This window comes from Bos indicus, chromosome 18 (genome assembly GCF_029378745.1).
Source record: "Bos indicus isolate NIAB-ARS_2022 breed Sahiwal x Tharparkar chromosome 18, NIAB-ARS_B.indTharparkar_mat_pri_1.0, whole genome shotgun sequence".
Taxonomy (NCBI): domain Eukaryota; kingdom Metazoa; phylum Chordata; class Mammalia; order Artiodactyla; family Bovidae; genus Bos; species Bos indicus.
The window spans coordinates 2076216-2092521 of NC_091777.1; the positions used below are offsets into that span (position 1 = coordinate 2076216).

General features: G+C 61.7%; 1 protein-coding gene across 1 annotated transcript in view; it reads left to right on the plus strand.

The window, feature by feature from the left end:
- VAC14 (VAC14 component of PIKFYVE complex) overlaps positions 1-16306 on the plus strand; it is a 76403-nt gene that overhangs the window by 28576 nt on the left and 31521 nt on the right. The window contains exons 13-14 of the mRNA XM_019979588.2: positions 6081-6237; positions 14100-14232. Coding sequence (XP_019835147.2) covers positions 6081-6237; positions 14100-14232 — 290 coding nt within the window. The remainder of the gene's footprint in view (positions 1-6080; positions 6238-14099; positions 14233-16306) is intronic.

The window sequence follows — 16306 nt, forward strand, 5'->3', positions numbered from 1 at the left end:
GCTTCCTGCAGGGCTTGGGAGAGAAAATGAGGGGCAGGGACAGGCGAGCAGGGAGAGGGCCTGCGGCCAGCAAGGAGAGATCAGGCCTGCAGCCGCATGCCCCGCGGATGGGGCTCCTAGCCCCGCAGCCCAGCAGAGGCCCCAGCCGTCAGCACCGAGGGGCCCTTGGCGGAGGACTGCTGCCGTGCACGGACTGGGCCCTGCGGTCTCGGGCCCAGCATCGCGCGGGGAGGCACCTCCTTGGGGTGAGGAGGGGCCCTCAGTACCCCCCGTTGGCTCCCATTACCTGCTCTAGGAAGACAGGTTTGTGCTGGGAGGGTTTTCAGTCTTTATCTCTGTCTGAATTCCCTCCATTGATGGGAAGGTGAGGACCCAGAGCTGCACCATAACTGGAGCTCAGGGCAGAAGGCTCGCCAGAGGGGTGGCTTATTTTCCAAAGCAGGAAAAGTAGGGCCCAGAGAGGAGTCACAAAGGGGAGGGGGTAGGAACCACCTTCCCCTGGACAGGGCTGGGGCTCCCAGGAGGAGCCAGCCACCTTCCCCAGCGCGTCTCTCCCTGACTCAAGTGATCAGGCGTCTCACCTAGAAAGGCCGCATCCACCAACCCTACCAAGTGCCCCAAGAGAGCCACACACGCCAGGGCCGCCGCCAAATCCCCGGGAGCTCTTCAACACCCAGCTGCTTGGGCTGCAGCCTGGACCTCCGTAAACTGCTCTCTCTGGTGGGGCCTTGTGGCCTGGGTTTCCCACAGGCCCCCAGTGACTGATGCTCGTCTCTGACTGAGAACCTCGGTGTGGACCCGCCCCAGTTCCTGTCGGGAGCCTGGGGGCCAGGCCCCTGTCTGTCAGTTCCAGCGCCCTCTCTCTCTGCCATCGCCAAGGGCCCTTTTTTTCACATGCACACCCCACCCCGCCTCACTTGGGACATCGGCAACAGCCAAGATCTCTCCCAGGACGTGTGTCCGTTTTTCCTCCTTCGGAGATAGCCAAAGCAGAGTTGGTTGCGTTTCCTTCACGTCTTCCTGTTGGCAGTTTGCAAAACCCACCGCCGGGGCAGGGAGCTGCTAGAGATGCTGCGGGCAGGAGTGTGCTGGGTGCTCGCTCGGCTCCCAGCCCACACCAGGCCTCACCATCTCCACAGCAGCCCTTCAGGCATGCGCTCTGCTGTGTCCACCCCTCACCAAGCAGAAACCGGCTCAGAGAAGTGAGGGAACTAGGTCGGGATCTCGGCCTGATGCCCCGTGAATCCCTGAAGGTCAGTACACCACCCACTCCTCTGCTCCTCCGGGCTGGCCAGGTCCCTGTCTGTGTCACTGCAGCAGCTGGTACCCCCAGACGCGTTTCGTGAGTGCGTGCGTAAGCAGGAGGCGGGCACGTGGCAGCAGAGCGCACTGGGGCCCATTCTGCCCTCTTCCTTGCTCGTGGGGGCCTGGGCCTGCCCACTTCGACAGAGCTGAGTAGGACTCACACGGGGCTGGGGTTGAGCAGAGACCCGGTGGCGGGCGGGAGGCCATGCCGGTGTCCTGGTCGTCGCGGGCCCGGCCCTGGAGACAGCGGCCCCTCGGCCCGTCGCCTGGTGACCGAGCTGTAACGGTGCCCGCGCTGCCCCAGGCTGCCCCGCGCGGAGGCCCCTCCAGTCCCTGCCCGCTCACAGGGAGAGTTCACCTCCTGCAGGGGCACCTGCCAGTCAGAGCTGCGAGTGAGCGAGGGCTTCGACAGGAAGCCCTGGGGTGGGAGGCAAGGGGGGCCTGTCTCCAAGCCGGCTCACCCCAGGAAGTTGGGGGCCTGTCTCACCCCGGGAAGTTGGGGGGCCTGTCTCCACGCCGTCTCACCCTGGGAAGTTGGGGGGCCTGTCTCCACGCCAGCTCACCCGGGCTGGCCTCGTCCCCCTCTGCCCTCCGGGGCGGCGGCTGGTCGGTTCCAGCTGCCAGAACCCACACTTGCTGTCACCGAGGAACTTAATAAGCATCAGGTGCTGGCCTTTGGCAGTATGGCACGGAACTGGCGCCTTGGAAGGACTTCTGAGTCCACTTGAACAGAAGAAAAAGAAAAGAAAACCGCTCCTGAGGGTTTTCCTAAGGGTGTGCGTTCAAAGTCAGGCAACAAACCAACAGAATTCTTGTTCCTTTTATTCAAGTTGTTTTTCGCTTTACCGAGGCATACAAGGGTTTAATCAGGGTAGTTTCCTCAGTGGGAAAATAGGTCTAAGGCTGAGCAGTGCCCTTGCTCCCACCCCCAGATCTGGGAGTCTTTTTGGCAGAGCTGCTCCGGTGGTGTAGAAGGCAAGGCTGCGGGCCGCCTCCCCGGGGTGCTGGGCCCGGCCTGCGCCCGCCCCCTTAGTGGGAAGCTATTCTGGGAACACTGCCCCCTCAGGCCAGGCCAGGGCTGATCTCTGCTTTCTCCAGCCCGGGTCTGCTGTGTCAAGGGCCGGTGGGTGCCAGCTGCCGCCCCCCAGAGTGGCACGGGGGCTCGGGCACACAGGAGCTGTGCCGGGGCCTGCAGACATCCTCCCCCCGACTCCCGGCTCCCTGGGCGCCCCTCCTGGGCCAGCGGCCCGGCCTCCTGGACTGGGTTCTCCAGATGAGTCCACCAGGCATTGGGGCACGAGAGGCCTGATCCCCTGGGCTGCAGCCCTTGTGAAGGAAGGGGACAGGCTCCTGTGCGGAAGGAGGCAGGAGGCCACAAGGCTTCCCGTGCAGGCCCGGCCTTGGGCTTCCAGCCTTCGTTTGCACTCAGCTCCGCTCCCCAAGAATAAGGAGTAATCCAACCTTCCCGGGATCTCAGCTATGGCCCTGCAGCTGCCCTGTTCTGGGCAGAGGCATCAGCTAGGCCTGGGCGGTGCCCGCAGACCTCGGCCTTGGGCTTCCAGCCTGCGTCCCCTTCCCCGCCAGCCCCGACGCAGCCCTCGGAAACTCGTGCGGCTTCTTGCTGGCCAGGACTGCAGAGGGCCCATCCCAGGGAGTTCCTTCCCTGCTTGTGGGACTGGAAGGTTGAGCCTGTTGACATCTGGGGCCTGGTCAGCTGATCAGGGGCCTAGCCAGACTCTGGACTGTTTCTCAGAGACATGTGGGTAGAGAAATGGAAGGTTTTTCCAGCCATCCCTTGGCAGAAGCTCTCCAGAACCATCCATCTTCCGTTTCCTGCCCAGCTCTGCAGCCGCTGGGTGCCTCGCCTGGGACTCCGTGTCCAGAGGTCTGGGTGGGAGGAGAGGACAGGCCTGCGGGCTTAGCCTTGCCAAGCTCTGGGTCTCCCCTGGTCCCGAGGTGGTGAAGGGGCAGGCAGGAGCATTTCCAGGAGACAGAAGGGCACCTCCCGCAGCAAGGGGTTTTCCAGGGCTGGTCTTTGGACACACTGCGGGGACAGAGTGCCTGGATGCACCAGTCAATGAGGGGTGGAAACAGCTGCTGTCCAGGAGACTGTCCTTGGCCCGCTGGAGGGCAGGGGCTGACAGCCTGTTGCAGCCCATCTAGACAGTGACTCCCCTCCCATGCTGAATGTGCCCTTCACTGCTGTCCGGTCACCTCCTAGAAGGAAGGCCTTCCTCACTTTGCTCCCCAAGCCATGGAGGGTGTGACACCCCATGCCCCTCACCCCAGCCGCCTTCCTCCCGGAGCTGCTTTGTCAGATGCTTTCTTCCCCAGTTGCCGCTGACCTTTTCTCTCTGTCAGTGGCCAGCTCGCTCAGGGACCAGCTGATGTGCCTTCCCCCCGCCCCCCAGCCCGTTGCCGTGGTAACCGCAGGCCCTCCTGCTCCTGCAGAATATTGCTTTCTTGTAACCTTTTTCTCTCCCTCTCCTTCCCCCCTTCTTTCTCTCACACAAAAAGAAAGCACAAGTGTTTTATATTCATTCTGCGAAAAGCTGTGTAGCGCATACTAATTGGCGTGGCTTCCTCCCGCTTTCTGTGAGCCTTTCCCATCCTCGGGGCCAGGACCGCAGGCCAGCGCCGGCATGGGCCCAGCCGGCCTGCGCGCTGCCAGGGGGACTGGCTCTGCGTGTCCTGAGGCCGCGTGGGGCGTTTCTCCCCTTGTGTCCCGGCCCTGAGTGTGACCGAGGCCGCTGAGACCACCATGTCCTTCCGAGGGCCGTGAGGTCTTCAGGGACGAGGAGCGCTGACAGCCTTGCCGGCACAGAGACCAGAGCCAGGTCCAGTGGAGGGCCGCTCCTCGGGGTCCCCGCTGCTGTCCCAGGCCCCCACTGACGCCGCCCCCGGGGCGCCCCCGCGCCCCACGCAGAGGCAGAGGCCTGGCCTGGGCCTGCGTCAGGATGCTGGTTACCCATAGCCTCGTTCAGTGTGGACTGTGGTTTTCCCGGTCCACTGGGGGAGGGTCAGTGGCTGAACTTGATGGGCTGGACTGAGAACCCTGAAGTGGCTCCCCACCAACTCCCCGCTCTCCTCTTCGCGCCATTCCTTGCCCTCCGTCTTGGCAGCCCCTCTCCAGTCCTTGGCTCTGGAGGCTGAAGGAGACAGTGTTGCTGTTCTCCAGCTCCCACTTAGGGAGCTTCCACAGTGTGTGTGTACACAAGTACACGGTTTTGCTCCAAGCTGAACTGTCTGTTGGCTTCAGCCCCCAGGGGACCAGAGACAAATCTTCTGATATGTAGGCACGAGAGGGGTGGCCAGGATTACTAAAGGAACCTGTAGACAACATTTCAGGCTGTAATTGTACAGTAGAAGTGTGTGGTTTGCATTAATTTGCGGGTTGACATGAAACTTTATAAAACGAGACAATGCGGGATATGAAGCACAGCTCTGCTGGCCGTGCGGCCCTGCGGGGGGAAGAGGCGTGCGGAGACGAGTGACGCAGATGCTCCTGATGCAGAGGTGAGGCTGGAGGCCTGAATGTGTGCCGCTGTCCCTGCCCTGTCCCCATGCAGGGCCACCAGCAGGTTTGGCCCCAGGATCCCCGCGTAGAAGTCGTGCAGGAAGCAACTCCTGAGATCGGCACAGCGCCCTGGCGAGGGCGAGTCCCCACGGCACAGGAGGAGCCTTAACCCCCCCGGCCCACCGCAAAGCCGCGCTCAGACCGCCCCTGTGTCCGGGCGACAGTCCTTGACGACCTTCCCTGCCTGGTGTCCGACCCCACCGCACACCCCACTCCGGGGCTGGGCTGCGGCCTGGGTTCCAGGAATGTGCCTCTGGGTCTGGTCCCGCATCCGTGAAAAGCTTCTGCTGGTTAAGAGAATGCTCCGTGTGCCTCCCTGAACCCCCGGTTCCCTGGCAGACCTGGGCTCAGCACTTCCGAGGCCCGGCAGCCCCCCTCAGGCCATGCTGCTGGTCCCGGGGGCGTAGGCAGTGCTGTCGCAGAGCTTGTGGGCCGCCTGTCTCCCCTGGGTCATGGGGACAACGCCCAGGGCCCTGTGGCCTTGCCTCTCCTCCCGCCAGCGCGGGCCTGGCCCCCAGCAGGCGCCACTCAGCAGAAGCTAGGGGATGCGGGTATGGTGAGTTCACTGTTCCAGAGTCAGGCGACTGATGTCAGGGTCGAGAGTGAAGCCAGGACTGTGAGCACTGAGCTCCGCTCATGGACGAGAGCTAGTTCTGAAGTGGAGCCTCAGGCTCCTTGAGGAGGCGCCTGTAGGCGAGACCAAGGACAGGCAAGGGCTCCCCTCCGGCTCAGAACCGGGACAGCTGCCTCCTCTGGCCTCCCCCTCCTTCACAGGGCCACTCAGGGTGCGGACGTCTCACGGGCCAGGCCTCTCAGGTGTGCTGGCTCCCCAAGCATATTTCCCGATAGGGAAATAACCCACTGGACCTGGTGTGGGTCATTGTTGCCCTGGTAGGGTCAGCATCTGGCTGAGTGCTGGTTGACATCGAGGCCTGGCCAGCCCAGGGCCCCCAGCACAGGCTGGGCCCGGGACCAGAGAGCAGTGAGCATTGGAAGAGTTGACCCCGCCTTCTCTCCCCGACTTCCTGCCCTCTGCCTCTGTTCTCCTGAGTCCATATCCTTTGCAGCAGTCTGTGAGCACTCAGAGCCGTAATCCAGGCGGCCCTCAGCGGCCTGGTGCCCCTGGAGGCAGCTCTCCGTCCACAGTCATGGCGCAGGGTGGGGGTTCTTGTCCATCATTCTCTTCTTCTCTCCCCAGGTTATCCTAAAGGATCTGGAGGTGCTGGCAGAAATTGCTTCTTCCCCTGCAGGCCAGACGGATGACCCAGGCCCCCTCGATGGCCCTGACCTCCGGGTCAGCCACTCGGAGCTCCAGGCGCCCACCCCCGGCAGAGCCGGCCTGCTGAACACACCCGGTGAGTCTTCCCTTCCCGGATGGTTGTGGCCTCGGGAACCCTGGGCGCGGCGCTGCTCAGTCTTGTCCAGGACTGGCTGCACGTGGGCCACCCTCCTGAGCCCGGGAGCTCCCGGGGGTGAGGGCCAGTGATGTGCCGCTCTGCAGGCGGCAGGCAGCCTGACCCTCCCGCCTCCCACTGCAGCAGCCCCCACCCTCGCAGGAGACCCTCACAGCCCTTTCCCTCATGTCCCTGCCACTCTCGGCCCTTTGAGCCACTGGCTGAATGTGAAACCATCCGAGTCAGTGATGATCTCTTCCCCTGGGGCGCCGTCACTGGTCAGAAGTCAGGGAGTGCAGAGCTTGGGTCTCATGGGTGGAAGACGTCATCGAGAAGCTGAAAGTAACAGGGCAGGCGGCCCAGGCCAGAGACTGGGTAACTCAGACAGGGTGTTCCGGGCAGTCCTCGCACGTGAAGCTGGCCGTGGCGCCCCTGGAGCCCCCACCTCGGGGTCCCTCCAGCCCAGGTGGCTCTTCTCCTGGGGCCAGCGTGACTCCGGGTCCTCCCTCGCAAGCAGATGCCACTGCCTTCCAGTGACACAATCCTGGAAAATGCCCACGGAGGCAGCTTGAAAGGAGCGTACCCAGCAAATCTTGGGTGTTTGCCTGAGGTGTCTCTGTCCCCTCAGTGGCTCTTGACATCCAGATATGAGGTCTTAGACCTCCTCTGATGGAAAAGCCAAGAGTCAGATACATCTGGGGCCTTTTCAGTGGTGCCTTCTCCACCACAGCCCCACCACACCGTCCCCAGAGGTGTCCCAGTACTTGGCCCTGAGGGCACCTGCTCAGTGGAAGTGGGGGCCAGGGCTGCCAGCCAATCCCAGAAGACCTGTGCATCAAAAAGTGAATGAAAATCACTCAGTCGTGTCCCACTCTTTGTGACCCCATGGACTGACTATACAGTCCATGGAGTTCTCCAGGCTAGAATACTGGAGTGGGTAGCCTTTCCCATCTCCAGGGGATCTTCCCAACCCAGGGATCAAACCTGGGTCTCCCGCATTGCAGACAGATTCTTTACCAGCTGAGCCACCAGGGAAGACATCTCCCTAGTGACACCTGAAGTCAAGCCCCGGCCAAGGGGTGTCCCACAGGGCCCAGGCTGTCACCACTGCACGCTCCGCCTGCAGCTGCTCTTGTTTCCAGCTGCTTCTGACTGAAGGCAGGAAGGAGTCAGGGGCTCTCGCAGCAGCCCAGCGTCCTTCCCTGGTTCCGCAGGATGCAGCGGTTTCCGGGCCCACGCGTTGCTTCCTGTGGACATCCTGACCGCGCGACCCCTGTGGACGCGAGTGCTCCCCTCTGTTCTCCATGCTAGGTCCCCAGATCAGCACTTGGGCGCCAACCTGCAGTCTCCAGACAGGTGGCAGGGCTGCTAGAGGCTGGGTGGGGGGCTCACTGAGAGGCAGCGGGGCCAGCAGCTGAGAGGAGGTTTCCTGAGGGTGGGGGTGGCCCCCAGAACTCCCTGCTCAGGAAACTGAGACCGCATGTCCTCGGGGAGAGGCTGTGGTGATAGCCCCGGGCAGGGGGCACGCACCCTCTCCGGGGCTGTCTGATCTGCTCCTCCTAGGGACAGAGAAGGGCATGGAGACATAGATGACAAGCACTTCCTGGCTGGTAGAGGCATGGGCCGAAAAGCAGCTGTGCACAGCCCGCCCTGGAGGGGCAGGGTGGGAGCCCCAGGCTGCAGGGCCTGGCCTGGGGAACTCCGGGAGCATGCCCTCCACTGCTTGGAGTGGGAGCTGGAGGGGCTTGGGTGGCAAAGAGCTCTGCACCCCAGCTTCTGGCCCTGTCAAGACGCCTGGGCCGCCAGGGAGGCCGAGGTGATGAAGACTTGCCCCAGCTCCCAAGGCTGTCAGACTGGCTCACATCAGCCAGGGCCTCGCCCTGAATTCATAGAAAACAGCTAAGTGTGCCAGACGAGAAGAAATTCCATCCTGGAAAGAGCACCACGGAAGTGCCTGCAGCCAATGAGACTCCCCACTGTGGGGGTTTCACGGCACCGTGCGCCCAGCGTGCCCTGTCAGTGGGGGGCATCCACCCAGCACATGGTCCATGGCTGGCAGCAGGCCTGTCAGGCAGGCTGTGGTTCTCAGAGGTCAAGCTCACGGCAGTAACCAGAAGTAGGGCTATGCCCTGTTGCCATCCATCTCGGCCGCCTTGGGGAGGGCAGGAGGTGGGCGCTAAGGATGCTGGCGTAGGACACAGGTCAGAGGGCACCCGCAGACACACACGCATTCCGTCCTTTCTCCCACGGCGTCTCTGCACGTGGGGGGTTCTTCTGTCCACTTCCGGCTGGTCATACACAGGCTGCGAGGTGGACCGTCTTCCGGTTTGGACCTGCCTTCCCCTGGCCTACCAGGGCACGGCTCTGAGAACCTGCAGGTGCAGGGCTGCGTCTCTGTAAGACAGATCACCCGCCCTGCCACCCCTACCAAGGGAATTCGGGAAACTAAGGCGTCAGGGAGCCTAGCAAAGATGAGACAAGTGGCACCGAGCCTGCACGTCGGGCCCGTAAACTCAGACTGTGCAGACCAAGTGTGTCGGTGGGCCGTCACCTGCTTGGACAGCTGCTGTGCTGGCCTCGGTGTCAGCACAGTGGTGCCCGGGGCTGCAGGCCACGTTGCCCACCAGGGACGGTGCTCTCGCCTGGCCTGGCGGGGACAGCCCTGCCTGTGGTGCAGAGCGGTGTGGGTGGAGGGGGTGGTCTCCCTTCTGCCCAACCCTTTTCACTCCTGGCCTCAGCAGAGCCTTGGGCTGGGGAGGGGGCCGCCGCTGGGGCATTCAGGAAGACCATGAGCTTCCCGGGTGGGTGGCCCTGAGGGAAGCTGGTGGAGGGCTCCGTCTCCCTAAGTTGGGCTTCCGTGAAATGACATGAAAGCGCAGTTGGGTCCCCCTGTGACTTGGCAGTGTTTGTGCCTCCTCTGCTTGGTCCACACGGCTGGAGCCCTGCCAGATTCCTAGGAAAAGGCCTGCAGGGAGGAGGGCTCCGGGTCGAGGCCCTGCTGCGGGAGGGGAGGAAGCTGGGCCCCACACAGCCGTGTGGTGACCTGCGACCAAGTCCCCTGGGATGGATGTGTGCCCCCAAACCCAGCCTTCCTGACCTTCCTTTCCGGCCCATTCTTGGGATGAAATTGCTCAAGTCATCGCGCAAGGCTGTCTGCTCCCAGCTCCAAACACGTAGGCGAAGATGAGTGTTCTGATTCAGTTTCATTGCTTATGGCCCAGCCTGGTATGACCAAATGCAGAGATAAACTGTAAAGGAAACCCAGAAAGCCATCCCTGGCAGCTCCCGAAGACAGCGGTGACTCTGATGTGCTGAGCTCTTGTTTGGGTCTGGGCTGTGTTTTCGGCACTTTCTCCATGTCAGTTCACTGGACCCTCCCCATGGGTCAGCCTGTCTCTTGAGGAGAGTGCTGGCCCAGGAGCCTACTTCCTTCACCTTCCTGCGGCCCCCCTCCCCCCACCAGCCGGGGGTGCTCCCAGGCCCTGCTGTGCCCCTTCTCTTCTCTCTTGCTCTGAAGCAGGCAGCTGGACAGCCTCCTGCAGTTGGGGGACTGCCTGGGGCAGAGGGCTCACTGGCCTTTGCACAGAGACTAAAGCGACTGCATGTTAGATCGGTTCGCACTGCAGAGGGGGCTGGGCCCTCTGACATGGGGGCTCCCCACCCCCTGAGACCCCCGTCCCAGCCCCTTTCCTCTGAGTGCAGGCTCTCGATCCTCACCAGCCTCCCCATCCCAGCCCCGCCCTCAGGGCACATCCATTGCGGGCTGGGCCGTGGGCTCCTGGAGCCTGTGAGGCTCCCGCCAGGACCAGCCCAGAGGTGTTGCCCCGCAGGCCCCCGCCCCCAGGCGGCGGCTGGACCTGCCCTGGGCATCCGTGGGCCCTTCCCCGCCTCCCCCAGGCGGGGCAGTGACGCTCTCGCATCTGGTTTTGTTGAACTGTAGCGTGGTGTATTGAGGCCAGAGCTATTTTTATCCTGACATGTGAGGCGCGCGCACGTCACAGCCACAGAGCTCGATCCAAAACATCCCAGGGAGGCTGTTTGTCGGCGTTCTGCAGAGTCTCCTGTCGCCACATCAGGTTTCACTTAGGAACATCTGCAGCGCCGGCTCGCTGGCTGCCCGCCCCCAGCCAGACCCTGCACACCCGGTGCTCCTGGCGGCATCTGCCTGCCCTGAGCCAGCGGTGCTCACGTGAGCCTCCTGCGCGAGCCCGCATCTCTGCAACAGAGGCCAGGCCAGCGGTCCTCAGCAGGAGGCAGGAGGAGTCCTGCTCTCCTTGCCCCAAAGGGTGCCTCCTCCTGACACCAGGCTGCTCCCAGCCCTCCCCTCACCTCCGACCAGCACCCGCCATCCCTCCTGGTACAGGCCTCCCAGCCTGTTCTCCCTGCAGACCCTCAAGCACGTGTTGGGGGGCGGGCCCTGATCGCCCCGTCCTGGGGGCTGCAGCCCCTCACCCTGGCCTGTCCACCCAGCAGACCCTCAAGCACATGTGGGGGGGCGGGCCCTGACCGCCCCGTCCTGGGGGCTGTAGCCCCTCGCCCCAGGCTCTTCTCAGCTGGTGAGAAAAGAGGCCAATCCAGTTGCGCATGCAGACAAGCGAGAGGCGGGCGCCCCATGGGGAGGAGCAGGCTGCGGTCAGGCAGAGATGAGTTCAGCTGAGAGAGGCCTGGCACTCCCCGTGGGAGCACTCCTGGAGACTTCCTTCTCTCTCCACCCCTTTTCCCCTCCCAGGCCGGCAGCGCTGCCCAGAACCCTGTCTCCAGTTCCACCTCCAGCCGGCTGGTCAGTCAGAGCAGTGGCTGGTGGGCCAGGGAGAAAGGAGGCTGGGAGGGAGCGAGGTGGCCCCCACCCCATCCTTGGTGGTCAGGAGAGGCGGCCGCCCTTGCCCAGCCAGCCCAGCCTATGTTGCCCTCCCGGGCACTCCCCAAGGTTCCCTGCCGGCTCTTGCAGGGCCTTCTCTCCTGGGGCAGCGGCCTTGACTGGAGTCTGCTCTGGCATGTGGAGCCAGAAGGGCCAGGGGCCTCGGGCAGCTCCACGGTCTCTCCCGGCAGCCTCGGAAGGCACCCAGTGCCCACTTAGGTTGCACCCAGCCTCCTGCTCTTTGAAGTAAGTGGCAGAAGCTTCTACAGTAACCACTGCGCTGTGAGAACAGGACCCTCTCGACACGGCATCTCCCACATGTGACTCTGCCCCACCCCTCCCTCCTAAGGGCCTCCTCAGCTCCAGGGGCCACATGGTGGGCCTGGAACTCCAGAGTTGACCGTGGTCCCCAGAGGCGGCCGTGGTTCAGGAGATGGGACCCATTCACCTCAGGCAGTGCTCCTGGTTAGGGCAGGTTTGCTGGTGGTAACACCCCCTCTTGTTTGAGTACAGACTATGTAGGAAGCCCCAGGCCTGGTACATTACATCCTCTGTCTCATTTATTGTGGGCTCTCATGGCCCCCATCTTACAGATGAGAAAACTGAGGCTTAGAGGGGTTAAGAGATCTGTCCAAAGTTGCACAGCTAGTTGGGGGTTGAGTGAAGATCTGATCTCAGGTGTGGTGGACTCCCAAGCCAATCTCTAAACACCATGTTTGGGACTTCCCTCGTGGTCTGGTGGTTAAGAATCTACCATCCAATATAGGGGACAGAGGTTGGGGATTGAAGATCCCACATACCACACGGTGCAGCCAAGAAACGCCCACTGCCTCTGTAAGAACCGAGCCACCCAGGACCTCTCCCCAGCGCCTGCTCAAGTCACCCAGTCCCCAGGACCTGGAGACTGTGGCCCCGGGTGGCGAGGATTTCTTCATGGTCAGTCGCTGTTTTGATCCCTTTGTCCTTTGGAATACTATGGAATCTAAGCCTGCTAATGGATGGGACAGGGACACACCTCCAGAAGGTAGGAGGGGACAGGGACATAAGGACCCATGGTCACCCAGCACCCAGAAGGCTGCAAGGAGCTGGACCCCAGGCCACAAGTACCTCCACGGGTAGGGGTAGCCTATGCCCTCCAGCCAGGCCTCCATGGGGGCAGCAGAATTCATGTCCTCAAGTGTGGGGACAGGGACATGGGGCTCCTCACAACTGTATCCACAGCCATCTCTTCAGAGTCAGCCCCAGCTGGGCCTGGAGTAACTCGATCTGTAAGAATGTGACACTCGATTCTGCAAACAGCCCCTCGGGGGCAGAGAGCAGACTATTTGCCATTCCAGAGACACTCAGGACGGCCCTGGGCCAGGCTCTTCTGGAAAGGGACCCAGAACAACACACTGCAGACAAGAAGTGCCGTGAGGCCTGTCCTTAAACTGGCTTCTCACGAAGGGCTCACCCCAGGCACGATTCACAGGAGCTGTCCAGGAGGTTCCAGAGAGAGGACAGTAGTTTGAAGGTGTGGCTCCTGGTGAGGCATCCTCACAGACGAGTTCACAGCCAGGGGAAAAAAAAATCAGGAAGCACCTTTTCCAGTTCCCAGCCACTTCCCTGTAAGGACCTTGCGAGGATTTAAGGAAGTCTGAGTTCAGCAAAACGATAGACCTCCTGGGAGAAGGTTTCACTGCTGCCTCCTGGCCCCTGCACCTGCTGAAGTCGGCCTGCCAGGGCTCCTCTGTAAGGCTTGCTTACGCTCTGGGCAACGGTTCCACACAGTCGTACTTTGGGTTGACGCTTCTGGGAGCTGATATCCCTTCGCACAGCCAAACTTGATTCCCAGAGACCCCACTCCCTGCCTGTTTCACTGAACGGCACCCTTTAAAAGGGTGACTTTGATAGTATATGAGTTGCATCGCGATTAAATCGTTACCAGAAAAAATCAGATGCCCTATTCGTGCGTCAGGCAGGTGGACTTGAGGAGTCCTGCCATCACCACCACTGCTCTTGGGCTGAGCTCAGCACGTGCTAGAAAGCAAGGGCGGGGCGACCGCAGGGGTGTGTGAACGCACAATGTTGGGGTCGGCCGCAGCACGTCGGCCCCACCCTAGTCCCCTCTGCGCTGGATGCCTTCCACAGGGCCGGGGACGGGGTGGGGCAGGGGGTGCTGTTTCTGGCCTTCTGTGTATTTTCAGCTGGGGTGCGTAAGGGAGTGGAGGAGGAAATGGCAACCCACTCCAGTACTCTTGCCTGGAGAATCCCATGGACAGAGGAGCCCGGCGGGCTACAGTCCATGGGGTCACACAGAGTCTGACACGACTGAGCACCCAAGCACATAAGGGGGAGGCCTGGAGTGTGCTTCTGGTTGTAAAGCCACCTCGAGGTCTTCAGGGTGCTACTCTGATAGAGCATCTTTGCCTGAAGATGAAGAATGTCTGATTTCAGAACATCGGGTGCAGGTGAAAACGCCTGGTCACGTTTTGCCAGCATGTGCCGTCTCTTACTTCTTGAGCAGCAGTGGGAAAGGAGTGTGGCCTCTGCCTCTGGGGGTCTGTCGGCTTTATCGACCACTGGGGCTGTGCCTGCTTCCCTCTTTCTTCTCTATGACTTGCCATCTGTTCTTAACCCACCAAAGCCCAGGCGTATTTTATTTATTGGGATGAGTTAAAAATGTGTTCTGTTTTTTCAGAAGCACCTGGCACCTAGCACCTAGTCTCAAGTAAGGAGTCTTCACTAAATGATGGAGTGTCCGCTGGAGGGGTGGCCAGGGGAATGGGTGCGTTTATAGCGAGCAGGGTTGTATCAGCTTGAGCACACGTGTTTGGTCCTTGCTTTTTTGCTGCCAGCGTGGCCCTTGATGGATGGTGTTCCCTCACCTGGTTGCACAGGGACTCTCCCCACCTTTTTGGCATCGATAACTGTTTCCTTTCTGTGGGCATGCAGAATAAACCCCATTCTGTCCCTTCCTCTGTAGGTACCAAAGGCTTGGAGTGTTCTCCTTCCACCCCGACCATGAACTCCTACTTTTACAAGTTCATGATCAACCTTCTCAAGAGGTTCAGCAGTGAGCGGAAGCTCCTGGAGGTCAGAGGCGCCTTCATCATCAGGTCAGTTCCGGGAGCGTCCCTTCTCCCACAGCCTCGAGTTTCATCCTCACATCGTGCAAGGGGTCGAGGCAGCCATGGGCTCTCTGCTCTTCCAGTGTGTGATGGTTGCAGAAAGAGGGAGAAGCCGGGAGAGGAGGCTGAGAAGAGGGGCCTGAGAGGCAGAAAGAAGCCGAGGAGAGAGGGGGACACAGGAAGCCTTGAGGGGCAGGAGGCAGGGAGGAGCCTGCTGAGTGCTGCGGGGAGTGGCAAGCAAGGAAACGGGGGAGCCCCACGGGGAGAGTGGCCACCCTGGGGGTGGTCAAAGGATTGATTCTCAGGAGGAGACGGAAGGGCAAAGAACAGGACGGCACAGTCCCTGCCCATTGGGAAGGACCACGCAGGGCTTCCTGGTGGTGGCAGGTGTCGCCACCCCCTGCTTTCCTGAGCTTGAGGAGGGCAGGGCTTGTCCGCTTCAGCACGCTGGCATCTGGGGCTGGTTAACTCTCAGTGGCGGGGGTGTTCTGCGCCCTCTGGGGTATTGAGCAGCACCCCCCGCCCTGACCCCCTAGGGGCTAGGAGCACCGTCACTGCCCCTGTCGGGACAGTCGAAAGTGTCCCCATACAGCACCAAGGGCCCCTGGGGTACAGAGTGATCCCAGGTGACAGTCACAGTTACAGAGGGCAGAAGTGGATTCTGAACCTCACTGGCCAAAAGCGGAAGGTTTCCATGTTTGTTTTTTCTCATCGAGTTGGGGACTGAAGGGACCCCCCCCCACCAGGAAAATGACGGACTCTCCCCACATGACTGACAGCTAGCTTCATTCGGCATTCCAAATTGCAGAGGTGTTGGCTCTTTTGATGAGTCCTCCTTGCCTGGAAGACTTTCAGGAAACCGGTGGAGAGAGGGGCCTTTGAAAAAGGAGTTTGAGCTAGTTTCCTCTCTGGAGAGCCCCACTGCAGTGGGTTTTTCCAGCCTCCATCAGCCTGGCATGCCCCAGCGGGGCCTGGGGAGAGGGTGCTGGGGGTCGCCGACCTCCCCAGACAGCACGGAGTGGGTGCGCGTGTGCATGTGCAGGGGCGTTCCCTGTCCCATCACCGAGGGTTTGCGGAGCTGGTGGTCCTGCGTCCCCGTGGTCCTGTGCAGAGCCTTCAGGGTGGCGAGGCTTTGCTTACTCTGGGGGGTCTCCCAGGCGTCCCAGGCTGCTGGGAATCCTTATTGCTGCAGGAGGGGAATGAGAGGAGGCCACGTGCCCACCTGACTCGGTTGGAGCTGGGCTGCAGACCCCTGCACTCCTCTGACTTTGTAGCTGGCCCTGTGTCCCGTCTGTGAGAGAAGGTCAAGCCGGGTCCCTGAGGGGCCTGCCCACCCTGCACGCCAGGACCTCCCAGCACCCAGCTCCCCAGAGAATCCTCGCCCCGCAGCCTTCTGGGGCCGAGTCCATCCAGCACAGCAGTTACTCGCTGCTCTGGGGCTCACGTCCCTCGAGGACCACACTGGGGCCTCCGTGTGCACGGCGCCTGCCCCCACGGCACAGCTCACTCCCAGCCCGCTTAGCCAGCGTGCTCTCCCAGCCCCAGGTGGAGAGCTCCGGGGCAGGACGGAAGGCCCTGTCATTGGGCCGCTCACATATGTTATCCCTCCTGCCATCCTGCCCGCCCCCTGAAATAGCAGCAGCCCTTGGCATGTCCAATCACAGCTTCCTCGGGGCCGCGCTAGCCCTGGGAGGCTGACCAGTGTGCCCCGCCCCCCACGTGGAGGAGGCCTGAAGCCGTGTGCCCTCTTCCTCGTGGTCAGACGGGGTTGAGGCAGAGCTTCGCTGGGGCCCGCGCCTGGGAGGGTCAGCCTGCCCATCTGTGTCCCAACTCATTTCCTTACTTTCCGCTGGTGGCTTTAAAGAAGTGCACACTAGTGATGCGTGCAGACGGCTGAGGTGAAGCCACAGGTCTGATAAGAGACAGTGGATGTTTCTTAACCTGCTCTTTGTCGTGTTCAGCCAACTATAAGTTGCTCCCTCAACCCCCAACATTGAGCAAAGAAAGGAAAGAGACTCTTTTTGCAGTTCCTAGCTGTTGTTCCTGCAGTGGTGCGTTTAGC